Here is a 26417-nt window from a genome sequence, read left to right as displayed (position 1 = left end):
CTTTAGTGCTTTTGCGCAACTTACAAACAAGAATATCGAGATGAATTTTACTAATGATATGTGGGTTTAATGAAGGCTGCATCTGTAAACCTTAAAACCGATGCGTTACTTGTAAGGTCTGGGCCTCAGTTAAGCTCTTCCTCTTGTGACTGGTCTCTTATTTGCATTACACATTCCTCCTCTGTCCGCACACGAGTCAAGCGTTTCCAGGAGAAGCAGAAGAACCACAGGCCTGATATGATCTCAGTCCACTGACTGATCCGTGAGCGCTTACATGATTGACTTCATTTGCATCTTTGATATGCGACTCGAACTTCAGCTTAACTCAATGTAACCTCAACTCAAATTTTTTCAAGGAACCGGTTTCACATGATTCAAGGACTGACAGACCATGTTTCACTGCTTCTGCTTTTGCCTCCCACACTGAATTAAGTTGCAGAACATTCCAAAAAACATGAACTAGCTCAGGAAACGTCTGCACAGAGGTTACTTGAGGCTTTTGATGTCTGCTTTCACACCTAACCCAACACCTTTGACAAACGGAAAATCTTTATTTGGTCACTACAGACCGAAACGAACACCTCTTTTTGAACATTTTCAATTTGGCCACCGGAAAGGCTGTAATTAGAGACAGTGTCTACAGAAGCTCATCTGCGCTCACCTGGGCTGAGAGTTCTCCTCGAACATTCGCTCTTTGCCGTCTTTGAACAGGCTTATGGTCTGTTTGGTCTTCTTGGTCAAGTTCTCCATGAAAACGCGAAAATACTCGTTGTCGCCCAGCGTTTCCATCTTGCCTTCATAGCGGGACAGGATAGTGCGGAGATGCTGGTAAGTGTCTGGCAACAGGTCCAGGATGTAGGGAGGACTGTTCTTCAAGGCCAGCTTGGGGTTCTGGCATAACCGTACCACCTGCAGCAGAGCAGAGATAATCAGACAATGTAGAATTTGGCATCTTTTCAAAAAGCAGCTGAGCAGCAAAAGAGAATCCAGTGAAAATGGCGGGTTGCTACCATGCCATAAACAACAATGCAAGTGGCTTATGAATTGAAAATTGCCCTGAAGTCGCTGCAGTTTTTTATTACATCAGTCCACTGAAATTAATTTAAAATACATAACAGCTACTCTAAATACAAGGAAAGTGGTGAAAGCAAAACTAAACTGTTTAAATGTTTGGGGTTGGTAATATTTTTTTTACATGCTTTTAAAAGAAGTTTCTTTGTTGTATGTTCAACAAAGCAGCATTCATTTGATCTAAAAAAACCCCAAAACAAAACCGTGAAATATTATTACATTTTAATATGTTTTAATATATTCCTGTGATGGCAAAGCTGAATTTTCAGCATCATTATTCAAGTCCTTCAGAAATCATTCTAATATACTGATTTGGTGCTCAAGAAAGAGTAATTATTTTATAATTTTCAACGTTCAAATGTTAATGCATTCTTGCTGAATAAAAGTACTAATTTCTTTCCAAACTTTTGTACTTTATTGTACACAAAAGATTGAAATAGAATGAATCTTATTTGCTCAAACTCAAAAAAAGTTTTGTACAATAAAAAAATGCAGATCCATGTTCAATTCAATTCAATTTATATGCACTTTTCACTTACGCTGTTTCAAAGCAGCTATACAGAAAAAAAACGTACACATGTATATGGATATGTTTGTGTGTGTATATTTGTCTGTTATTACAGCAGCCAACAAGCTCTGTAAAAATATTTTGATACAAATATCCCGTACAATTCTCTAGCGGTACATTAAGTTGACTATCGATCAAGAAAACAGAACTGCACACTATCCTCATATCCTCTGTGGGCCAACGTTTTGCAAGTTTTCTCTTGCAGTATGATATGTGAAAGCAAAGAAACAAAAACTACACTGACAAGAACTTTAAAACTGTTCACCGAACCATAAATACACAAAACTTGTCAGGTCACACAGCAAGAACATTCCAAAGAAGAAAAAAATTTGTGAACTACATACGATGACAACTGTGTTTGCACAAAAGACACGTTCTACAATCTTCTACGGCACTACACTGTCATCTCAATTTCCACAATACTGGGAATGAAGTGTACACTTTGCAGCTACAGAGGTTTGATGTTTGAGATTAGGATTGGGCGGAATTACCAAAATGATCATCACAGCTTTTTACCATTTTTAAACGTATATAATGTTTGTTCGTTTTTTTTGTTTGTTTTTTTTTTGCTGGCAACTCAAAATGGGAAATGAATATATTAAATAACTATGTTGTAAAGCCTATTTCTGCGTATTTTTGTGGAAAACATCTGTCCTGGATTCTTTGATGAATAGAAAATCCAACTGAACAGCATTTAATTTTTAATTTAAACAAAAATCTTTTGTAACATGAAAAATATCTTTACTGTCATTTTTGATCGATTTAATGCATCCTTGCTGAATAAAAAAAAAACCTTACTGATCCCAAACTTCTGAACAGTAGTGCATTTCACGTGTTATAATCAAAATCATGTATAGCAAAATCTTTACTTGCCACATATAGCCATTCCACCCAACCCTACTGGATGCCACAAAGCTGCTGAAATCTTCCAAGAAAAAACATCCATTCTAGACAATAAATCATCATGATTAAGTACATGCCCTCAAACCACTTCATTAGCCAAACAACTTAATGGCTAGACTGATGGTCCAATAGCCTTTGCTTTAATTCAGACATAGTGGCTCTCCACTGTCTGGACTAAAGCCACGCATCATCACCTTCTGAACTATTGATTAAGACGTGGGTGGGAAATTTGAGGAAACGGGAAACTGCTCAAATGTCACCACCCCAGCAGTTCGAGAAGTGTTGTGCCGCGAGCGCACGTTCCAGCAATAAGAGGCTGGCGCTGCATGCAGCTGCTCCGAGGGCTTGCAGCCGCTCTTATCTATTTTGTCTTCAACACAGGACCAGCTGTGATTGGGGGGTGGGGAGAGCTGATGACATCACGGGGGGGGGGGGGGGGGGGGGGGGGTCACCATCCAGTCTGACTGTGCTCTAAAGCTTCTGGCTCTCATGCACCCCTAGTCCTGACAGCCAAGAGATAAGACTGTGGCGACAGGACGTCCCGAGAATTATCAGCAAACATGCATACGTCTACGTGTTTAGGTCGTGCAGACGTGCATTCATTACGGCATCAAACGATAATCTAAATTAAGAAAAATAGTCCAAACGTGTGGAGAAACATCTGCTTGGTCTCAAGCATGAGAAACGACATCAGGAAGTCAATTAATATAGAAATAATTAAATATGCACTAATAAAATTATGCAACAGTTCCATTTATGGTGTTAGATTTGCATTCTTTGTATCATGACCAATCACATCCTACTATGCAAATCCTGTTCATCAACTACAACAAATAACATGCTTTTCACTTGGCCTGTGGTTTATTTATTCATAACTAAACCCTATGAGGAAATGTGTAGATAATTCTCTAATTTGTGTTTGTAAACAATGGTGAATAATACACATATGTAGGGGAAACCCATAGTCCAAGTCAAAATACAGAAATTCATTATTGCATATTAAAGGTCAACCTGGGAAGAACAACCATTGGGTTCTTGTGGTTCAACAGGTTGAATATTTACAGGGTATTGAGAGAATACAACAATGTATGACATGAAAAAGTTTATTTTGGATAATAAATAGCTAAGTCAGGATAGACTAGAAACATTTCTTTCAGAAAAGCCTGTTTTGCAAGTGGAACGGAACTACTCCTGACAAGAATCCTGACATTCATACTAAACATTTTTCACAATCAGACTAGGCACCGAATTAACATAAAGAGGAAATTTACAATGTTACAACTGAAAAAAATGAGGAGATTTGCTTATGAAGACAATGTGATATGTCACATGTGCACTAACCAAACTACCAAGTGTGAAACTGAGCAAATAGGAAGTTGCAAAGTTCTCAGTCAAAAAGCATGAACTGTTTCTCTTCAGTAATAAATAGTTGTCCTTTGAAAAATACTTCTCAAAACTTGCTAAATAAACACCATGTTTAGTATCTAAGTGGTTTCCCATATTAACAGGATAAGTTAAAAACGAGTCCCCTGTGAAAGATGCACCGTTTCACTCATGTATCAGTGTGAACATCACAGGAAGTGTGAGGTCAGTAACCACAACTTTTTTCCATGAACTGCAGCTTTAACTTTTGTATTGTGAGGCAGCAAATTCAACAAAAGAAAACCAGATGTTTGTCTAACCGTTTTCATTTATTTTTTTTAAACACTATTTTACTAGACAAATTGGTAAGTTTCCCTGTCAGTTGCTTCAATTCTTAGTACAATAAACCCTGTAAAGCCTGACATATGAAAAATATACATATTTTTGAAATGGAAGTTTATTGAACCTTTATACAAAATATAAAAATCTATTTTAAAAACACGTGTTTTGTTTTGTATCATATTTGATACATGAGGCTTTTGTGCTTCATATAGTATAGTGAGAGTATGGCGCTCATACTTGAGGAAAAACACCTAGATTTTATTCAGAGGCCCAAACTTAGGAAAATATGCAATTTGATGCAGATGTCATGGCCAGATGAAATTCTGAAGCATTGCAATGCAAGTCAATGACTTTTATTTTTATTTTTTATAAAAGACTACATACATGAAATGCATGTAAATAATATAGCTATAAATAATATGTAAATGCTTAGTTTTATTATCAAAGATCTGTGATTTTCATTGTGGGGGGCAAAACATTCAATGCAATCATATTTGATACTTATATTTTAACATATTTTTTTTTTAAAAATTATGTATGGACAATCAAGTAAACGTAAGTTTAAGTCCAGTCAAGAAATATGTCCTCCAATATATGTTATTACATTATATAAATTACAAAATGGCACATATACCAAGACCTAAAGGTAGACATTTTTACAATTATACTAAAAGGTTTTACTTCCAAAAAAAAGTGTGAACTATCAATCAGAGGGCAGAAGGCATGAAGTAGATTGTGTACAAAGTTTTGATCATGTTGATAACTTAGAGGCTTTAGAAATTCATGTATCAAATATGATACTGTAGGTTTTATAGAGGTTAATCAGGTATGAAATAAGGACAGTGTGCCTAACAGCTACATCTACACCTGATCATAAGACCAACCCTGATGGATGGATCTCCATTAAACACAAAAACAACTATCTTTTAATACTGCTGGATACTTAGATGTCTAAAGTCATCAAGTAAGACTTTTTTAGACTATGAATTAAGGTAGAAAATACTCCAGAATATAACACAATAGTCTATGCTACACTTAAAACAGATTGCAAGTACTTCAAATAAGTTTATATAACGCTTCCTGTTTACCCCCAACTTTAGTGTTTTACACGCCGTTCATGTGGGCATCCAGGAGTCGTCAGATATGTCCAAACCATTCCTAGTCTTCTCACAATAAAAACAATATTTACCAATTAAGTAATACCACAAGCTATTAAGCTAAGCACAGGACCCTGGACCATACAGAGGTCCTGCTTGGCCAGCTGGGGTGGACGGGTACCGCAAATGACCCACTCTCTAAAACTGGATATTCCCAAAGTATTTGGCCGGCTGAATATAGTTTATTAGCCTACAAACCATTCAGCTAATTGCCTTAGCAGAGCTGCCCTGCCATATTGCATTAGGACTCCTCGGTGCAGGCCATCCGGCTAAGCTAACAAGAGACCGAGCTTGCTAGCTACAACGTCTCTCTCTGGTATCTATCTTTTGTGTTTATGCTTGATAGCCACCCACCTTATCCATGAATTTCCAGCATTTCTCCACCGTCTTTTTGTCCACGGCCCCGGGCTGGTGATGGGAGTGGTGGAGGTGATGGTGAGGCTGAAAAGCGTCCTTCATCATGCCAATAAGCCCCCCACCTTTCTTCAGATTTCCTGCCATATTCGGACTCCGGAGTGTTGTTTTCGCAGTTAAAATATAACTGAGATCGGATACCCCCCGGTGAGGACAGCGCCCGAGTCCGGTTCGGTTCGAGCGAAGGTCCGTCAAGGGGGGGAGAAGTGCTTTATCGATGCAAGACTCCCATTAAATCCCCCGTGCAGGAAACCACCGTTTCACGCGGTATTTAATACGCTCGGGTAGTGCGACGAATCCCGTTGAAAATAACGCGTAAAAAATAAGTTTTTATGGATGTCTGGACGTGGAGGAACAACTGCTTTCACAACGACACCCCGTGCGTGATGTTCCCTTTTCCTGCAGCTCTCTCTCTTTCTCTATCTGTGCGCTTCTGCAGTGCGATGTCCGATTCGTGATCGAATCGTTCATTTGAGTCGGATCTTTTCAATCAGTTGAATCGGTTCACAAAACAGGTCGGACTGAAAGAGTCTGAGATTCAGGTTTAATGACCGTTTCTATGAGCTTTATAATGTCTACAAAAGCACATAAACATAAATTAACAGGTCTAACAAACACCGTCAGAATGTAAAAGCATAAATAAATGCAGCTATCCATGATTTTATTAGTGTTTTATTGCCAAATTATAATCAATAACATGACAACGATTACTTGCATGTTAAAATACAGTATAAAAGTTTTCAACATGTATACATCAAACTGGAAAATAATTTCCCCCAAACATATAAAATTCAACACCGTGGTGTGAGGGACCACGTGACAGAAGTGACGCGCAAAAATAGCTGAATCGGTTCTTTGAAGGGATGTGTTCGAAAGAACCGATTCGCTGGAATGTATCGTACTTCCTATCACTACTTTTGCAACGGGAAGTTCAGGCTAAGCAAGACAAGAGCCCTGCAAGCAAAACCTATGAAGGGAAGGGTTTCACGTTTATTATAAACGCACCACAGATCATCTTTCTCCAAATGAAAATACAATGCTGGCTCACGAAATAATATCGTATTGAAATATAAATAAATAAACATATTAAGGAAATAAACACCGCCTTCTACCTCCCCCTCCCGTACTTGTATGATTGCTCTTCCTGTTCCGCCTGTAAAGACCTCGCCCTCTTTCATGTCTCAATTTTTCTCCGCCTCCGTTCTTGCTCCTTATGCGAATGTACGAATCCTACTATGGTGAAAAGCATGCCTTATAAATATTAATTAGGTCCACGTAACTGGAGCACTAGGAAGGTTACCAAGCAACGTAAATGTGACGTAGTTAATATTCATGAGCTAAGCAGCGTTTGCAGTAGAAGCGCTTGTATTGTACTTTCGCCGCTCTCTGAGTTAGAGGTGAATTATGCAGATACATATATTTTAAGTGAACGACATTTATTTTCGTTAAATTCACCGCTGTGTGACGCTTGGTTCGTTGATCTTCTCTCATCATTTCAGTTCACATTCGTTTTACAAATATCCGCCATTAAAAACTGAATTGAATGAAAAGTAAACACTTGTGAAAGAGAGCTCCACGTCCTATATTTCAAACGATGTTTTTGTTAAATGTAAGCAATTCATAAATACCTAAATGACTTTATAGATAAAACAAAACAAGGCGCTTAGCAACTATACACACCTCCAGGCAACCAGCTGGCGGCGTGGTGCAATGCGGTTACAAAGAACAACTGTAATTGACATTCTGGAGAGGTGATTGGCTAACATCTCTCTCTGGCCACGCCCACGCTGCCAGGCGGCTCTGTATACACAATAAAGACACAATGAAACTTTTCCTTCTGCTCGATAGATGCAGACCTAAAATGCCACCAAAGAAGAAAGGGAAAGGAAACGGCAAAAAGGAAAAGCCCAAAAAGAGCACTCCAGAAAAAGGTGTTTTTGCTTTTATAAACAAAATAATAGGCCTATAATAATTACAATAAAGACTTAAGTTGTATTTGATGCTATATTTTCTTTTTTTTTCTCAGATGATGGACTTTCAGAGAAGTACCAGAGAAGTGTCTTAGACGTGGCTGTTTTAAAAGAACATCTTGGTAAGCCAAATACAATTCTTAAAATGGACTGTTCTCCAATTTGATCTCTGTTTGCTGATGTTCAGTTCAAATAAAACATTAAGAAAGTAACATCTCTACAAACCTTGTCAGCCCTGAGGAGCAGTGTAGCGCGTCAGGCTACAGCGGTGAGAGATGACTTGAAAAGTCAAATCAGAGATCTGGAGCAGGTGCTCAGTCAGGAGAGATCAGACATGAAGGACATCGCTGCAGGTCTGTATAAAGTATATTGCTTTATTGCAAGTTTATTGTTATAGTACACCTTCATCAACAATGTGTACTTCAATATAGAGGCGGTTTCCCGGACAGGGTTTAAATTAAGACAGGAGTCTTAAAAATTGGTTTCTGAGACACAGATTACTAACACTTGGACTATGAAGTTCTGAACTAAAACAAACAAGATTAATTTAACACTGTGCTAATTTAGATTAGAAGACGTAGGACGTAGCGTAAGCGTTTTAAACTGTGAGAGGCGTTACACTTTCTTCTTATAGGGTTAGTTCACCCAAAAATGAAATTTCTGTCATTAAGTACTCACCCTCATGACGTCCCAAACCCATAAGACCTTCGTTCATCTTTGGAACACAAATTAAGATATTTTTTATGAAATCTGAGGGTATCTGATCCACACATAGGCAGCAATGACATTGCACCTTTTGAGGTCCAGAAAGGTACTAAAGACACTGTTAAAACCGTCGACGTGACTACAGTGGTTCAACCTTAATATTATGAAACGACAAGAATACTTGTTGTGTGCAAAAACAAACAAAAATAAAGACTTTATTCAATAACTTTGTCTGTCCCGTTATACTGCTACACTACTTTCATTGCAGAGCTTCAGTGTTTCGGCGGCTCAGTATTGGCCGGCTCTGGTCACGTGAGCAGCATGATGCATGAGTGTGATGCTGACACAGAAGCCAGCCAATAATGAGCCCGCATTCAGACATAAACACTGAAGCTCTGCATCAAAAATAGAGTGCCCCAGGGGTGACGCATTTTTGTAGGCAAAACCTGGAAGCGAGTTATCATTTTAGGACTTCCGGTTCCAACACCGTAAAGTCTATGGGTTTTTTGAATGGGTTTTTGCTAAATCGCCTGAAATAAGGTCTGTGGTTAACAAAGCCTCTAAATACTTTCACGTTTTGATCTATGACATAAAACACACCAGTTATAACCCACTTATATTTTTTTAAAACTTTTACTGTGTCTTAAAATTGGCGGTTGCTAACAAATTGCTAAAAGGGACTACTTCCTTTGGCGGGGACTTTAGACGTCATCATTAAAAACGGGACATTTGGACAGCATTTCTCATAAAAAAGTGGATAAGTATTCATAACAGCGCAGATCATAATCAGCGAGCATGTTTTTAAATAAAGTTGTTTTTTAAATACAGTTTGAGGAGGCTTGGTGGTGACAACGTTGATCCGCGACCATGGTGTGCTGTAGTCCGTTTATAGCCTACTGTTAGCCTTTTATATCTGACGACTTTATTTAGGCTTCAAAATCTATAAATTTTGTGTTTAACTTGTAAAGATTATCCTGATAGACAAAACGTGTAAGTGTCATAACCCTTTGTTAAACACAGAGCTTATTTTCTGCGATTTTCCAAAAGTCTATGGGAAAAATGCATAGGCTTTCGATCGAGGGAACCTGTGCACCGCTAACTTCCAGGTTGGCCTACAAAAACGCGTCATCCCTGGGGCACTCTATAGCATCGCAGTATTTGTTGAATAAAGTTTTTTTTTTTTTTTTGCGTACAACAAGTATTCTTGTCGTTTCATAATATTAAGGTTGAACCACTGTAGTCACGTCGACAGTTTTAGCAGTGTCTTTAGTACCTTTCTGGACCTCAAAAGGTGCAATGTCACTTGCTGCCTGTGTGGATCAGATACCCTCGGATTTCATCAAAAATATCTTAATTTGTGTTCCGAAGACAAAACTTATTAACCCCCCAGAGCTGTGTGATGTTTATGATGGACGGATGCATTTTCTTCAGCTTCATACTCATTGGCCCTGTTCACTGCCATTATAAAGCTTGAATGCATCAGGATATTTATTAATATAACTCCGATTGTGTTCATCAGAAAGAAGAAAGTCATATACACCTAGGATGGCTTGAGGGTGAGTAAATCATGGGATTATTGTCATTTTAAAGTGAACTAATCCTTTAAGACCGGCAGAGGACCTGCAAATAAAAATACTGACCACTTGGATGAATTACTCAACCTTTAGAGAATATACCAGATGATGACCATGATTTCCTGGAGGAAGACTATACTTCAGGACTAAATTGAGGCTTAAATCAAACATATACCAGGAGGCAGGTTTAACTTCAGATAAATGTTGTTTCAATATACACTGCCCATCAAAGAAAAAGACACTGTTTGGATTTAAATCCTATAACTGGATCATTATTGGAGTGATTATTATGTTTTTAGCGTGTTATACTGTATGTTTGCGAACTGTTCTTTTTAACCCTATTTAATGAAGTGTGTAGCTTTTCATTTCTTAAACAACCATGTAGGAAGACACATCATGACCATATTTCAGGATGACAAAGATTCATCAGGCTCAAATGGTGAAAGAATGGTTGGGAGGGAGCATGAAGAATCATTTTCATACATGAATTGGCACTTCTGAGTCCAGACCTTTAATTCATTGAAAGTCTTTGGGATGTGCTGGAGTAGACTTTACAGAGTGCTCACCTCTTGCATTGTCAATACAAGATCTTGAACAAAAATAATTTGACTATTTAGATTCAAACAAAGACTTGTATTTATATGTGTGTGTATATATATCTTCACTATCTATCTATATATATATATATATATATATATATATATATATATATATATATATATATATATATATATATATATATATATATCTTCACTGACATAGTCCAAGTAATCCACATGCCTTCTGAAGTTCAACCTGCCTCCTCAATCAGCTTTTTAAACTCTGGACTAGGCTAAGTCTAGGGGTGTTTAAAACCATGACAAAGAAAGCAGATTTCTGTTAATCTGGTTTAAAATGCCATTTTACTCAAGGACTAGACTTAATCTCTGTCTGGGAAACTGATTGATAATGTTTTATGTTGTACTGCTTTAGAAACACTTGACAAAAAAAGAAATCTTTTTTTTTTTTTAACCCAATGAACTTCAGTTTCTTTGGGCTTTGTTCTTGAACGTATTCTCTTATGTGAATATACAGTATGTTTTGTAAGAAGTTATATTATCATTGATTTCTAACACAATATGTATTGTATTTAACTTTGAGAACAGATCTCAACCGTCAATATAAGTCCATGGAAACAGACCTGCAGACTAAAGTGAACAGGCTTGAAGTGAGCGTTGACTTGCTTGAGACACAGCTCAGTAAGTTCAGCCGTTAATATATTCAAATTCTTGTACTTATCATAGGCAGTGTGTACTTTAACCAGACACATGCTGATGACAGCCTCTGTTTGATTAGCCGAGTGTCAGGTTAAATTAAAATCGGAACGAGAGCGGCGAGAGAAGACGGAAGCAGAAAAAGACGCCATCATTTCTGACCTCCAAAGCAAACTGGACCGCATGGAGAGTGAGTGTGAGAAGATACTGCACGTAAGTCAGTCTCACCGCTCTATAAGTGATTAAGTGAAATATCAGCGCTGTGTTCAAATATATATTAGATGCTTGAATGGGTGACATTTTTTATTAGCACTACACAAAGCTTAAAATTGCCTGGTGGCATTTCAAAGTGTGACAGAATAATCTACCTCGAATAAATGAGGTGTAATTAATGCTATAGTTAAACAAATTGAACTGACGGTTAATTAAAGTGTTAACAAATCTGATTGCTATCCAAAAGGTTATCCATTTCAACATTTAGTATTTTAGAATAGTAGAGACCATCTGCACCTCGAAATGCTTGTGCCAGATGGCGAGACACGCCCCATTTAATAAGCTACTTTTCATCTTAAATTGAGTTCGTTTTTATTAATTGGTGTCTATTGGCCTGGTACAGGGCTGTCTGGACAGTTTGCTCTCTCACCTGGCTGAAACACGGCTGCAGTGGGAAGAACAGAGCACAGTCGTTCATCAGGAAGTCAAGGACATGCTCAGTGACTTTGGGATTAACCCGCTTCACATATGAGGACATCTTCAGTTGAGCACTGTGACCAGGACCAAGACATCTGACCTTAGACAGGGAAGAAATTGCATGTATATTGCACAAGCCATGCAGGGCTTTCAAACCGGCTCCAGGGAGATATATATAATTTTTTTTTTTTTTTTTAAGAACTTGATACTTTTATTCAGCAAAGATGCATTAATTGATCAAAAGTGACAGTAAAGACATGTATAATGTTACAAAATATTTCTATTTTTAACTTTCTATTCATAAAATATTCCTGAAAAATGTATTATGGTTTCCAGAAAAAAGCTGTTTTCAATGTTTCTTCAAGCAAATCAGCATATTACAGGGCCGTAACCTCCATAGACACTGAGGGGGACAAGTCCCCCCCAATAATTAGAAATGGCCAAATTGTCCCCCCCAATATTTGAAATTCTAACAATATATTTAATGCAAATATCATTTGCAAATAGTTCCAAAAAGATTATTTCTGGAGTAGAACTACAATTAGACCTAGAATTTCCTTCACTGTTCTGTTTCTTTATGCTTTATAAAAATAAAATAAATAAATAAATAAATAAAAATGTTCAAGACATGGTTATGGCCTTGGCATATTAGAATGATTTTTGAAGGATCATGTGACACTGAAGACTGGACAACTGGAATTCAGCTTTGCCATCACAGAACTAAATTACATTTTCATTGTGTTTTAGATCAAATAGCTGCAGCCTTGGTGAGAGAACTTCTTTCAATAACATTATAAATGTTCAGATAGTTGTCAATACTGTTCACATTTTGAATTATGAAATATAATGACCAATTTTACCATACCTGGTATTGATGTAATTTGAGAAAGCGTTGTGTTTAGACTTTGGTGTTTGGGCCTTATTCATGAAACCAGCAGAATTAATTTCTATGCAAGCAATTCATCAGTGATTTGCATGTTTGAACAGGACAATTTATGTAGAAAATGGTTTTACGTAAAATGTATGCATTTGTCTTGCCAGTGTTTCATGAATGAAGCTGTTTACAGCACACTGCAGTTCATTCTTGTCACCAGCCGGTGTCTCTGTTGGCCTAATTTTCTGTCACTCTTCTAATGGCAATTTAAAATTGTTTACATGTTTAAATTGAACTCAAATCTAAAATGATTTTAATAAAATAATTAAACAAACCTTTCATGATTTAATTTTCTCCCTATAGAATGTATAGGATGTGTTTACCTGTTGTTTTCTTCTTAGTATGATTCCAAAAGTAATGCTCTAATGCCCCTGACAGACGCCAGCTGTTGATTTACAAATGCGAGATTCCCCAGGAGAACTGTCTGTCTGGAATAAACTCTACAAACATCATCTCAATATAAAAATCTTACATTAATGCAGTTACATATTAAATAACTGACCTTGTTGTGTCATGAATTTAACATTCATAGGAAAGACGTGGCACTACAATGAAAAATGGGCCAGCATTGCGTCTGATCTGGTAGGCAGATGATCAATATCTCCCAATCTGAGATCAATCCATCACTAGGTGAATAAATGGAAAGGAGACGAAAGCAAACAAAGACTTTTATTTCACTATATCTGTAATGATGAGATGGTTGTCCTGCTTATTCAAGCACTGCCAGAGAACAAAATGCGGCAAAATGAACATGACATTAACTACCTGCACTCACAGGGATGTTAACAACACTGACAAAGAGCATTTTGACCTATGCTGTTCCTTTCCTCTGATGTTTTAGAATATTAAATAGAGTCTAAAATTCAGCTGTAGGTGACAGACCAGTGACCTGAAAAAGATTTGTAGTAATGACTCTGCATTTTAAAACATTTAGAAGATTGGGCTGTTTTATTATATACTGATTTTGATAACAAATCATTTGTGAAACTAAAATACACTAAGATGTGGCAAGTTAACGCTATGCTAAAACGGTTACATTCAAATACATCTGACATTAAATTGGATGAGCTATTATTAAGGTATTTTGCTATAAATATATTGATTTCAGCTAACAAAGCAGCCATTCAACGCTTTTAAAAACGTGAGATGCAGGGTAGTGGAATTAAAACCAAAACAAAACAGGCCTAGAGATCAATTTTTATAAAAGTTTAACTTTTTTTTTTTACCTTGAAAGCCATATATTTTTTTAATGCCCTGTTATGTGTGAGACGCTGTAAAAGATGTTAAAGGTGCCCTCGAATGAAAAATTGAATTTATCTTGGCATTGTTAAATAACAAGAGTTCAGTACATGGAAATGACATACAGTGAGTCTCAAACTCCATTGTTTCCTCCTTCTTATATAAATCTCATTTGTTTAAAAGACCTCCGAAGAACAGGCGAATCTCAACATAACACCGACTATTACGTAACAGTCGGGGTGTACACCCCAATATTTGCATATGCCAGCCCACGTTTCCAACATTATTAAAGGCATTAGACAAGGGCAGCCAGTATTAACGTCTGGATTTGCACAACCAAATCATCAGACTAGGTAAGCAAGCAAGAACAATAGCGAAAAATGGCAGATGGAGCAATAATAACTGACATGATCCATGATAACATGATATTTTTAGTGATATTTGTAAACTGTCTTTCTAAATGTTTCATTAGCATGTTGCTAATGTACTGTTAAATGTGGTTAAAGTTACCATCGGTTATTACTGTATTCACGGAGACAAGAGCCGTCGCTATTTTCATTTTTAAACACTTGCAGTCTGTATAATGCATAAACACAACTTCATTCTTCATAAATTTCTCCAACAGTGTAGCATTATCCATTAGCCACGGAGCACTATCAAACTCATTCAGAATCAGAAGTAAACAATATAACAGTATACAATACTCACATAATCCGACGCATGCATGCCGCATGCATGACGAACACTTTGTAAAGATCCATTTTGAGGGTTATATTAGCTGTGTAAACTTTGTTTATGCACTGTTCAAGGCAAGCGCGAGCTCTGTGGGTGGATAGCACGGGATTTAAAGGGGCCGCAGCATAAAATCGGCGCGTTTATAATGATGCCCCAAAATAGGCAGTTAAAAAAATTAATAAAAAAAATCTATGGGGTATTTTGATCTGAAACTTCACAGACACATTCAGGGGACACCTTAGACTTATATTACATATTTTAAAAACATAATCTAGGGCACCTTTAAAGCATCAGCGTCAAACATCCATCCTAGCACACAGGACAAACAATGGAAAAGCACCATAGTGGCCCCAAAGGGCCCATTTACACAGAGAACGTTTTTGAATTTAAAACGCTAGACGCACTCAGTGGAATATCCTGCATCTAGAGAAGCGTTTTTGTTTGTTTGTTTGTTTAACTACTTTTAGCTGGATGAATGCAAAAAACGTGTTCTGTGTGCAAGGGCGTAAATTTGGTTTCAACTTTGGGGGCGTTGAATGTTGGTATGGTTGTATTGTATGGGGGGGGGGGGGGGAACTGATGGATTTGAATATTGGGGTTCTCTTCACATTTGCTTAGCCATGACAGTATTTAACTTGAAAGAAAAAGGATCTAATTTTTTTTTTGCTATAGCGCCCCATGTGGCAACACCACGTGAAACCAAATTTGCTTATGTCAATAAGTGTATATCACCAGAAAGTCAAATTTCTTGCTGTCTGACCAAAACCAGTTGTGACACCATAAGGAATTAAAGCTTGAGATGCAATTTCATCCTGTGGAAACAGGTTAGAGCTGAATTAAGAAATAAATGGCTTGGAGAAGGGCAGTATGCTGAGAGAGATAGAGGCCCGGCCCTCGGGAATGCATCTGGACTGATTGGGCTGTGAGCTTTGCACGTCTTACTAATAAGTCCTGTCTTCAGCCATGACATTTTGGTCTCTGAACAATTCTCACTCATTACTATCAAACCATCATATCACTGGACAACTTAATGTTTGAACCCTGGAATTTAAATGGATTTCTATCATTTAGACATCTGCAGATGTTGGAGATATTCCTTCAGTTTGAAAATACTCAGGATTGAGGCAAAGCTCCAACACACCCTCATGGCAATTTGTAACTATCTCATGTTTTGCTGAAAAGGTGGCTAATTCATATGAATTAGTACAATCTCACTCATAGGTTTCGTTCAATCTGCTTAAAGGATTAGTTCACTTTCAAATAAAATTTCCTGATAATTTACTCACCCTCATGTCATCCAAGATGTCCATGTCCTTCTTTCTTCAGTCGAAAAGAAATTAAGGTTTTTGATGAAAACATTCCAGGATTATTCTCCTTATAGTGGACTTCAATGGCCTCCAGACGGTTGAAGGTCAAAATTAGTTTCAGTGTTTTCGGTCATTTTCGAAAAAAATGTAAATGTATATGCTTTATATAAACAAATGATCTCCTTTCGTATTCTTCAAAAAGCTTACGTTGTATGTCCTACACCTTCCCTATTCAACGTTACGTAACGAACGCAGCGCCAGTTCCATTTTTTACGTAAGTAGAATAGGGAAGGCGTAGGACACACAGCGTAAGCTTTTTGAAGAATACGAAAGTGTGGTTTATAGACTAAACAAATCATGTTTGAGTGTAAATAGAGCATTTCAATGGCATTGGAAGCTCATAACTTTTGCATGATGTTAAATTCCTTGTGACGGATTTGAGTTATTGCTGCATGTGCATTTTGGGCTATATTCTTTGCTTTTGTAAACTTAAACTGCTTGATTCAACCTTCCTGTCAAAGCAGTCAGTGTCACTTTAAGCAGTAACTGTCTTCCAAATGTTTTTGCTTGTTTGTTGACACTCTTTAAACCAGCTCTCAAGTGTCTCTGTGAGTCTTAAGCAGATGTGCTCATGCCCCACAAAGTAAATATGTCACATCTTGAGGTTGCCCCCATAGAGTTGTCTGCGAGTCTGTGTATCCACTGAAAACCCACCTGCGCATACAGCTTTGCCATTGTTCATCAGATGCCATTCCAGCCTGTAATAGGAAATGAGTGGAGCTGTATTTGTGCACCTAGAAAAACAAATGTTTACAGAGGGAGCCAACAGATCCAAGAGACAAAAACTTCAAGAACAAAGCCAACCTTTCTCAGAACTGAACACAATGCCATTTATTTTTGTCAGGCACTAACACCGTATTGAAATATCATTTAGAAATGGATTCAGTTCAATAGAAATGCACAGAAAAATCAACATGGTTAATAAGTCACCTCTAATGGCTCTCCAAAACATGAAGGCAATTTATTACAATTTGGCACTGCAAGTTGAGGATAACATCATGCCTAATAAAATAAATTCATTTTGGTATCCAAATTCTGCATCAGCTGTGGTACGTTGATAAAACTGATTGGTTGAATCCATTTTTAAAAGGTTGTTCACCAGATGTCTCTCTTTGAAAAAAAAAAAAGAAGGATGAACCAAAGACATCACATGAACAAATGGACGTTTCTGGTATCAAATAATAATTAGAAAGAAAACCCCCAATAACTTCAAACATTATGAGCTGTTATGTAATATAAAGAAATACCTGATGTACATAGGCCCACAATCTCCAATGTCTCATCACACAGACATGTTAGATGTAGTGACCCTGATGATTTCTTCATGTATTGAGTGGTACAGATGAACGTAAGACCTCGTCAGGAACAAAATCAACTCAAGATCTCACTTTCCTGACATGTTTTTTTGAAAGCGAACACACTTGATACCTCCAAGAATCCTGCTAGAATGACAAAAATAAGGGTCAATAGATATCGGTATTAATCCTAGTTAGTTTCCGAATGCAAATTTCTTAAACGGGAGCATAATATTCCACTTTTCCACAACTATGTGCAATTTTCATATCCAAAGAGTGCAACAATATGAATCTAACTCAAAAGAATGAAAAGCAAAGTGTAAAAAGTGTCTTGAAACTCTTGTTTTTCTCCATTCAATAGCATCTAAAACCCTCATACATGCACATCAAACATTCAGAAACATCCCAAAAACCTTTTTAATAGAATATGACTATTAATAAAAACAGATCGCAGTTGTTTTTGTATTCAGTTCTCTTAATAGTTACTCCACCAGGGGCCGGCATGAGAAGGCGACAGCACAAAATAATACAAAGTATTTTGGCACTCTAAAAAGGTTGAGCGATAGTGGATCGAGTCTGCAGTCGTCCGCTGTACGCGTCTGTGTGAAAAACCAAACTAAACGGATGTCGTGAGAAGGAGATAATAGCAATATAGTGGTTTCACAACAAAAGAGGAATAATTTAAAAATAAATCAACAGCACAGTAAGACAATATACTGCATAGTACAAAGCCCCTCTGCTGTGTCCCCCAAAAGCAGAGGGCCGTAAGGACAGTGTACAGAAACCAGACGCAGCTCCTGGGCCGAATCGAGCAGCACGGACAGCATCTCCGTTAGCTCCTTCTCCGGAGCCAATGCTCCCATAATCCTTGGGTCCAGCAAAGCCGTCGTTTAACATCTATCCGACACAGGTAAGAGAGGTTATTCGTGTTCACTGTTGTTGGTGCCCTTCTCCCACTCTATACTCTCCTCGCTGTGGGTGGGCGAAGCTCCCGGGGGGCCGGCGGGGCGCACTCGAATGCCCTGGAAGCGCCGGCACTCCGGGCAGATGCGAATGTGACTGCACCCTCGCGCCACCAGGGCGGCCTCCTGCGCCAGTCTGTGGGAGAGGGGTTCGGGCAGGCCGGTGCCTGTGCACAGCTTGCCGTTGCTGAGGCTCGCCGCCGCCGCCCGCGCCCGCCGCTCGTCCAGGGGCAGGGGCTGTGGTCGCAGAACGCTGGCTCCGCGCCTGCGCCGTAACTGCAGACTGTCCTGACACAGCACGATGCCCTGCAGCTCTCGTAGCATCTCCTCGCACACGGACAGCTGTGAGGCACAAACACGGAGACAGAGGGAGAGAAAGAGAGAGAGAGAGAGAGAGGCCAGGGGGTCTCACTGACACGCTGCACACAGGGGGTGGCAGGCAGCACAGCCAGAGCATTGATCAAAATAACACTGGGCTATACAGGGGGCGGTGGCTGTTTATCTGGAATGATGCACCGCAGAGAAACCAGGGAAAACATCCTGAAGTGCTTGGTGATCTCTACATGTGCTCATTACATTCTCAACAAGTTCACTTTTAAATGTATTTTGTTAGATACATGATAAGTGAGTGGAGCCGTTGTGTTTGGGCCATTCTTTGTACACGGTGCCTTTAATGTATAAAAATTGGGCTGAAATTGCTCCCGAGAGGATTATTATGTTTTATGTTGCGATGGTTATTTACACAAAATAATCTGAATATATGAAGGCATATATTTTAAAAGAATTTATCACTTTACACACAGAGGAGTCCTGTTTTCCTATGTCCTCATTGCTATTTGTCATCTTAATGAAGTTCTGTCATGAATTAAATATTATTGCACAATATTACAAAAACAATGTCTTGATTAAGGACTGTTAAATAAATAATCTTTTCCTTTTTTCATTTATCTTAAAGGGGTGGTTCAGTGTTTTTTTTCTAGGCTTGATTATGTTTTGGGGGCACAGTTTAACATGTCTTAATGCTTTGTTTTTTTGAAAACGCTGTATTTTTCATATATTTTAGATTTATTCTACACCTCACCTAGCTTTTGTGCAAATCCAGCATTGAACTTGATTATGGAAGCTGTCTTCAGCACCACATCCAGTGTAGAAAATATCACAGATTATAATGGGTTCTATATTATCTTTTGACGCGTCGCGTCTCGCCGCTTGCGTCCAGTGTACACAACTCTTCCATTTCCATTTTGCTGCGCCACATGGTCGCGCCCACTTTGTTGCGTGTGTCCCGGGGGCAGTGTTTATGTTAATAGCAAGGGTTTATGATGTCACCAACCCGGGAAGAAGCTCGTTGTAGTCCAAACCAGCCGTTTTTGTAGGCAATAAACTGCCATAAATTTAAAAGACAATATCTCCGTTTGCATTAAACGTTTAGCGCTGTAACTTTGCAGATACTGTTTATGCTCAACCAGCAACATTACACACTAACTAAAGTTAAAAACGTGAAATCGCATGTAACCACCCTTTAATAGTTGTTTTGCAGTAGTAGTTTTAAGAGGACAGTTCACCCAAAAATGAAAATTCTGTCATTAATTACTCACCCTCATGTCGTTCCACACTCATAAGACTTTTGTTCATCTTCCGAACACAAATTAAGATATTTTTGATGAAATCTGAGAGCTTTCTGTCCCTCCGTAGACAGCTACGCAACTGACACTTTGATGCTTCAAAAAGTTCATAAAGAGACTGTAAAACTAATCCACATGAATTGAGCAGGTTTAGTCCACAATTTTTTGAAGAGACTTGATTAGTTTATATGATGAATATATATTAATTTAGGCTTTTATTCACATATAAACATTCATCAGCTCACACATCAGTTATGGTAAACGGAAGCCCAAGCATGTTTGTTTGACGCGAGACTCGTTCTCATGTGTTTCGCAGCACGTTTGAGCTTCCGCAAGAGGTTTGTTCACACGTCATTCAGGTTTGGTTGAGCTTCTGTTTATGTTCACTGATCAATATTTATATGTGAATAAAAGTCTAAATTCAATCTGTTCATCATATAAAGCGATCGAATCTCTTCAGAAAATGTGGAGTAAACCACTCAATTCATATTGATTAGTTTTACAATCTCTTTATGAACTTTTTGAAATGTCAAAGTGTTGCAGTGTTGCATGTAGCTGTTTATGGAGAGACAGAAAGCTCTCAGATTTCATCAAAAAGATCTTAATTTGTGTTCTGAAGATGAACGAAAGTCTTACAGGTGTGGAATGACACGAGAGTAATTAATGACAGAATTTTCATTTTTGGACTAATCCTTTAAAGGGTTAGTTCACCCCAAAATGAAAATTCTGTCATTAATTATTCATGCTCATGTCGTTCCACACACTGTAAGACTTTCGTTCATCTTCGGAAGACAAATTACGATATTTCTGATGACAGAATGCTGTCAGATTTCCTTCCATAGACTGCTTTTGCAACTACCACTTTGATGCTTCAAAAACTTAATATGGATTAGAATCGGAAATCTAATCCATATGAATCGAGCAGTTTAGTCCAAATTTTCTGAAGAGAATCGATTGCTTGTTATGATGAACAGATTTAATTTTGTTTTTTACATCGCATGTAAACAGCGAACATAAGCAGAAGCTCAACCAAATGTGAATAACACACAAAAACAAACCTCTTCTGGAAGCTCAAACGTTCTGCGTAACACGAGAATGAACCTCATTGGTTACTCATTGGTTTGTTCTTGTGTGTTATTCATGTTCAGTTGAGATTCTGCTTATGTTCACAAAACAAAAAATATAAATAAGAATATAAAATAAGATATTATGAGAAATGTCTCAATGTTTTCTTGTAAATAAATGGGCAAAATGGACAAATGGTCAAAATTGTTTAGTTTCCAACAATTTTCTTCTGTTACACAAAACAAAAAAAAGTTAAACAGGTTTGGAATGACATGAGGGTGAGGAAATGATGACCGAACTTTCATTTTTGTGTAAACTATATATAAAAGCTGAACTTCTTTTAATTCGACACAGCGTCTTAAAAACGTGGTACTTATGCAAGACGCTGAAAAAGCAGTTCAGACATGGGGCAGTGGTCAAATATGGACAAACACTGTGCAAACTGGCCCTTACTAAAGAATATAAGCTAGAACTAATAAAATAGCTGCTTGTGATGAATTTATACAGAATTTTGATGTTACTTCCATCCACTTATGCCACATCCCATTAGCATTCATTTCATCTTAGTTGATAAAGTCCAGAACTCAGCTGCTGAAGCTCAACCAGTGCTGTTTTCAGAAAAATAACAACACATATTTGATAAAAAAAATCCAATCAATTTTTTATCAGCATGTCATGACGTTGGAAATGCACCGCATACAAACAATGACATAATTCTGGGAGCTATAATGTTAGTAGGCCTTTGGCTGGAGGGGTCATCTTGGTGTTGGACCAATGTGATGTGTAGTGGATGAAGAGATATACAGGACAGGTAGAACGTGTTACCCTTTGGAACATGAGGCATGCCAGTGCAGGGCCCTATTTATACACTTACATGCATAAATGCACCCCACACACACAAAAACAAACACAAACACACATTACCTAATGCTAATACACAAAGCTAACCTAAGGATAATGCAATTATCAAAAAATGGGCTTAACTGCACTGGCTCAACTGGTCACTTGATGCTGACACATAAAATACAAACGCACAAACAAACACACACATTCCCGACCAGTTTTCAATTAACATTTAGTTAACTCTTGCTTTACACCCACCCACATACTTATAGACAAACACAAACATAATTTTTCTGTGAATATTTACCCACAATGCTCAGTCTATGAATATGGGCAATTAATGGATCCTTTTCACAGACTGTGTTCACAGTTATCAACATTGTAAACCTAGTAAAGTTTTTCATATTTTCATTTTTAAAAAATTCAATATATATTTACACTGCGTTCGAAATTATTATGCAAGAGACAAATCAGTAAGATTTCTGTACAATATTCAGATTTTAGTTTTTCTACGAAAATGTTTGTTTGTTTATTTATCCATGTCTTTTTAGATAACTGGTATCAATCTCAGACAAAATAATTTGCCAGATCTATGGAAACCCTACTTAGAGGTTGTTCCACATTATTAAGCAAGTCACAGTTTTCATGCAATATGGGGAGGAAGAAAGATCTTTCTGAAGATGAAAAGCATGAAATGGTGCAATGTTGTGCAAAAGGCATGAAAACAACTAATATTGTGTGAAACTGAATGGAGATTATTGAATTATCATAAAATTTGTGAGTGATTTAGAGCACAGCAGAACTCGGTCAATAAAGGCTTATTAATGAAAGTCTACAAAAAATTAATTGATTAAAAGGGCAGCTATAAAAAAGCCAGTGTTGAGCAGCAAACAGGTATTTGAAACTGCTGGTGCCTCTGGAGTCTCAAGAAGCTCTCCATCAGACTGGCATTGTGTGTAAAGATGCATTTCAGCCACTCCAAACCAAACCTCACAAAGAGAAACATTTACAGTGGGTGTAGAAATACATGAAGACTCATTTTTAAATAGTTTTATTTACTGACTAATGCGTACTACAATGGATGGTCAAATGGATGGATTTCTGGATGGTTGGTGAATGGCCACCACGTCCAACAAGACTGCGACGTCAGCAAGGAGCTGGCGGGTGATGATTTGGGCTGGAATACTGGGAAGTGAGATGGAGAGTATTAAAATGACTTTTGCAAATGGGAGTTCATACTGCTCATTTTCAGCTATGGTATAAAAAGGAGGATAGTGCATAGTGCATTGTACAATCATGCACTGTGCATGATTGTACAATGCACTATGCACTATCCCATGCTGCAAAAAAACACCACAGCAATAAAACTGTTTGAAAATGTATTTCTAAACCCACTGTAAATGTTTCTTTTTGTTAGGTTTGGTTAGTGGTGTCTAAAATGCATCTTTACGAAACTGCCAGCCTGCATGTGAGGTTCCAAGACCCCAGAGACACCAGAAGCTTCAAATACCTGTTTGCTGCTCACACTGGCTTTTTTTAAGTCCCTTTTATACAATTAATTTTTTGAAGACTTTCATAAAAGCCTTTACTGCTGAGTTCTGCTGTGCTCTAAATCACTCACAAATCTTATGATAATTTGATAATCTCCATTCAGTTTCACACAATGTTAGTTGTTTTCATGCCTTTTGTACAACATTGCACCATTTCATGCTTTTCATCTTCAAAAGTCTTTCTTCCTCCCCATATTGCATGAGAACTGTGACTTGCTTAATAATGGGAACAACCTTAAGTAGGGTTTTCTAGATCTGAAATTATTTTGTCATGATACCAGTTATCTAAAAAGACATGTAAATAAACAAACAAACATTTTCTTAGAAAAACTTTAGTAAAAATCACAATGTTTCATTTGAAAGTGTATAATGCTTAAATTACCTTTGCAGTAAATTACAAAAACACAAATTAACGCTGTCGTGAGGGCGTTTCTAATACAACCACGTCAAATTTGACATAATTGTCTATTTTGACTGCTGTAATCAATCTCTCTATATTTCCCCCTTTTTTGGAAAGCCATGGAAACGCTATTTTTTCTTTTGCTATTGGAGAAATGGAAAAAACATAATTTGCCGTTTACCAAACTATGATGAACCCCGGAAATGTGAAAAGGGTCCATATTACAGTAAGTCATGAAGACATAAACACTGCTCATGCATTTGTACCCTCCCAAAAAAAAGTCACGTCTTGGGGTTCTACTGAAACATGCCAAAGTGTTTATTTAGTAAAAATCACAATGTTTCATTTGAAACAATGCAGTCTGACACACACAGCCATCAACCTGCTTCAGGGAGGAAAATAAAAGACAAAACAGAAGGAACTTCATTCCATTCAAACGTTAAAAAGCGTAAAATCTAAAAGCGCCTGGCACCTTTAGCGCGAGTCGGTTGTGACAGTGAAGGCCCTTGTAGATGAGTTTGAGGTATACCCTTTGGTGTGCTGGTTGTGAGGTGCGGGATGGGGTGTGAGGGGGTTCAGGGAGGGAGGCGCGAGGGCGGGGAGAAGGACAGAAAGCAGAGGCAGGTAAAATAGCCCTCTCTCACCTCTGTTCCTGGAGTATGACGCAGCATCCAAACAAACTCCAGCACTGCCATGAAGATGGCCACCAGCAGACCACACACAAGCACCACGAAGATCCCACCAATGTTCTCCATGCCCAGACCTAGACAGAAATACACAACATGAACTTTTTGTAACATATTCAGGTTGGACCTGCAGTTGAGTGACAGGTGGTTCACCTTTCGCTCGATGATCCTCCTCTTTCGGACACTTGCCACCATCCCACCATTTCCTCTTCAGGATCTCTAGGCGGTTATCCTCTTGTAGTTTGAGTATGGCCAGGTCAAACTCATCTCTGTAGACAGAGCCTGAAACAAACAGTCATAAATATCCATCTTAGAGAAGTCAGTCACTAGAGCTGGATGTATCATTTCTGCTGTGCTGACTCCCACATGCTCCAACCATGTTCATTTAGCTTATCTTATCCTAAACCCTTTCATTAATCATGTTAATTTAAAACAACTGTTGAACTGTTAAAATCAGTTCAGTGCAATTTTTATTCACTCAATGGAATCATTTAACTATCAGCTATCCAATTAAAGCCTGGTGCGCACTGTGCAATTTTGGCTACAACTTTACCACATGCTCACTTGCGACCAATTAGCCAATGCCCATATATATATATATATATACATATAAAAACACTACCATTCAAAAGAATAAGAAATGTAATATAAGAAAAGTCTCGTTTTCTTGTCCATACAATGGAAATCAATAGCCAAAATGGACAAATGGTCAAAACTATTCAGTTACCAACAATTTTCAAAATGTCTTCTATGTTGTGTCAAGTCAGACAGGTTTGGAATGACATGAGGGTGAGGAAATGTGTGAAATATATACAGTACAGTCCAAAAGTTTGGAACCACTAAGATTTTTAATGTTTTTAAAAGAAGTTTCGTCTGCTCACCAAGGCTACATTTATTTAATTAAAAATACAGTAAAAACAGTAATATTGTGAAATATTATTACAATTTAAAATAACTGTTTTCTATTTGAATATATTTCACAAAGTAATTTATTCCTGTGATGGCAAAGCTGAATTTTCAGCATCATTACTCCAGTCTTCAGTGTCACATGATCCTTCAGAAATCATTCTAATATGCTGATCTGCAGCTCAAGAAACATTTAATGTGTACAATTGTACAAAATATTTGTGTACAATATTTTTTTTCAGGATTATTTGATGAATAGAAAGTTCAAAAGAACAGTGTTTATCTGAAATCTAATCTTTTGTAACATTATAAATGTCTTTACTGCCACTTTTGATTGATTTAATGCATCCTTGCTGAATAAAAGTATTCATTTCTTTAATTTCTTTTCAAAAAAATAAAAATAAAAATTCTTACTGACCCCAAACTTTTGAACGGTAGTGTATAATGCTACAGAAGCTTTGTATTTCAGATAAATGCTGTTCTTTTGAACTTTCTATTCATCAAGGAATCCTGAAAAAAAAAAGTACACAACTGTTTTCAACATTGAAAATAATCATAAATGTTTCTTGAGCAGCAAATCAGCATATTAGAATGATTTCTGAAGGATCATGTGACACTGAAGACTGGAGTAACGATGCTGAAAATTCAGCTTTGCATCACAGGAATAAATTACTTTGTCAAATATATTTAAATAGTACACAGTTATTTTAAATTGTAATAATATTTCACAATATTACTGTTTTTTACTGTATTTTTAATTAAATAAATGTAGCCTTGGTGAGCAGACGAAACTTCTTTTAA

At 37.5% G+C, this 26417-nt stretch overlaps 3 protein-coding genes across 19 annotated transcripts in view; 1 reads left to right on the top strand and 2 right to left on the bottom strand.

The window, feature by feature from the left end:
- cbl (Cbl proto-oncogene, E3 ubiquitin protein ligase) overlaps positions 1-6340 on the bottom strand; it is a 37154-nt gene extending 30814 nt beyond the window's left edge. Inside the window, exons 1-2 of one of the 4 annotated variants that reach the window (XM_048159897.1) lie at positions 5758-6340; positions 662-909 (exon numbers count right to left, since the gene is read on the bottom strand). In XM_048159897.1, coding sequence (XP_048015854.1) covers positions 662-909; positions 5758-5904 — 395 coding nt within the window. In that variant the 5' untranslated portion in view covers positions 5905-6340. Of the gene's footprint in view, positions 1-661; positions 910-2512; positions 2794-5757 lie in introns of those variants that run through there. The other 3 variants (XM_048159895.1, XM_048159896.1, XM_048159898.1) reach the window with 3 other exon arrangements.
- Positions 6341-6948: 608 nt separating this feature from the next.
- Positions 6949-13217, top strand: ccdc153 (coiled-coil domain containing 153). 2 transcript variants are annotated; one of them, XM_048159900.1, is made up of 7 exons: positions 6949-7426; positions 7666-7748; positions 7844-7909; positions 8021-8140; positions 11212-11304; positions 11402-11532; positions 11936-13217. In XM_048159900.1, exons 2-7 carry the CDS (start codon positions 7679-7681, stop codon positions 12062-12064), a joined length of 609 nt encoding a protein of 202 aa, XP_048015857.1. In that variant the 5' UTR covers positions 6949-7426; positions 7666-7678; the 3' UTR covers positions 12065-13217. The 2 variants fall into 2 exon arrangements, with proteins under 2 accessions (XP_048015857.1, XP_048015856.1); XM_048159899.1 differs by lacking the exon at positions 6949-7426 and having other exon boundaries at positions 7489-7748.
- A 3872-nt stretch (positions 13218-17089) lies between these two features.
- The window catches only part of grik4 (glutamate receptor, ionotropic, kainate 4), a 388678-nt gene continuing 379350 nt past the window's right edge, over positions 17090-26417 (bottom strand). For 9 of the 13 annotated variants that reach the window (XM_048159804.1, XM_048159805.1, XM_048159807.1 and 6 more), the window contains 3 exons: positions 24864-24992; positions 24669-24787; positions 17090-18883 (listed from right to left, as the gene is read on the bottom strand). In XM_048159804.1, coding sequence (XP_048015761.1) covers positions 18500-18883; positions 24669-24787; positions 24864-24992 — 632 coding nt within the window. In that variant the 3' untranslated portion in view covers positions 17090-18499. The remainder of the gene's footprint in view (positions 18884-24668; positions 24788-24863; positions 24993-26417) is intronic. The other 4 variants (XR_007180253.1, XR_007180254.1, XM_048159813.1 and 1 more) reach the window with 4 other exon arrangements.

The sequence above is a fragment of the Megalobrama amblycephala genome, linkage group LG16 (genome assembly GCF_018812025.1).
Source record: "Megalobrama amblycephala isolate DHTTF-2021 linkage group LG16, ASM1881202v1, whole genome shotgun sequence".
Lineage (NCBI taxonomy): Eukaryota > Metazoa > Chordata > Actinopteri > Cypriniformes > Xenocyprididae > Megalobrama > Megalobrama amblycephala.
Note: the sequence above shows the minus strand (reverse complement) of the source record. Positions and strands in the feature narration are given on the sequence as shown.

Coding starts and splice junctions, on each gene's coding strand:
- ccdc153 (XM_048159899.1), top strand. CDS start 7,640: ATGAAACTTTTCCTTCTGCTCGATAGATGCAGACCTAAAATGCCACCA. Junction 8,141..11,211: donor CATGAAGGACATCGCTGCAG/GTCTGTATAAAG, acceptor CTTTGAGAACAG/ATCTCAACCGTCAATATAAG. Junction 11,305..11,401: donor CTTGCTTGAGACACAGCTCA/GTAAGTTCAGCC, acceptor CTGTTTGATTAG/CCGAGTGTCAGGTTAAATTA.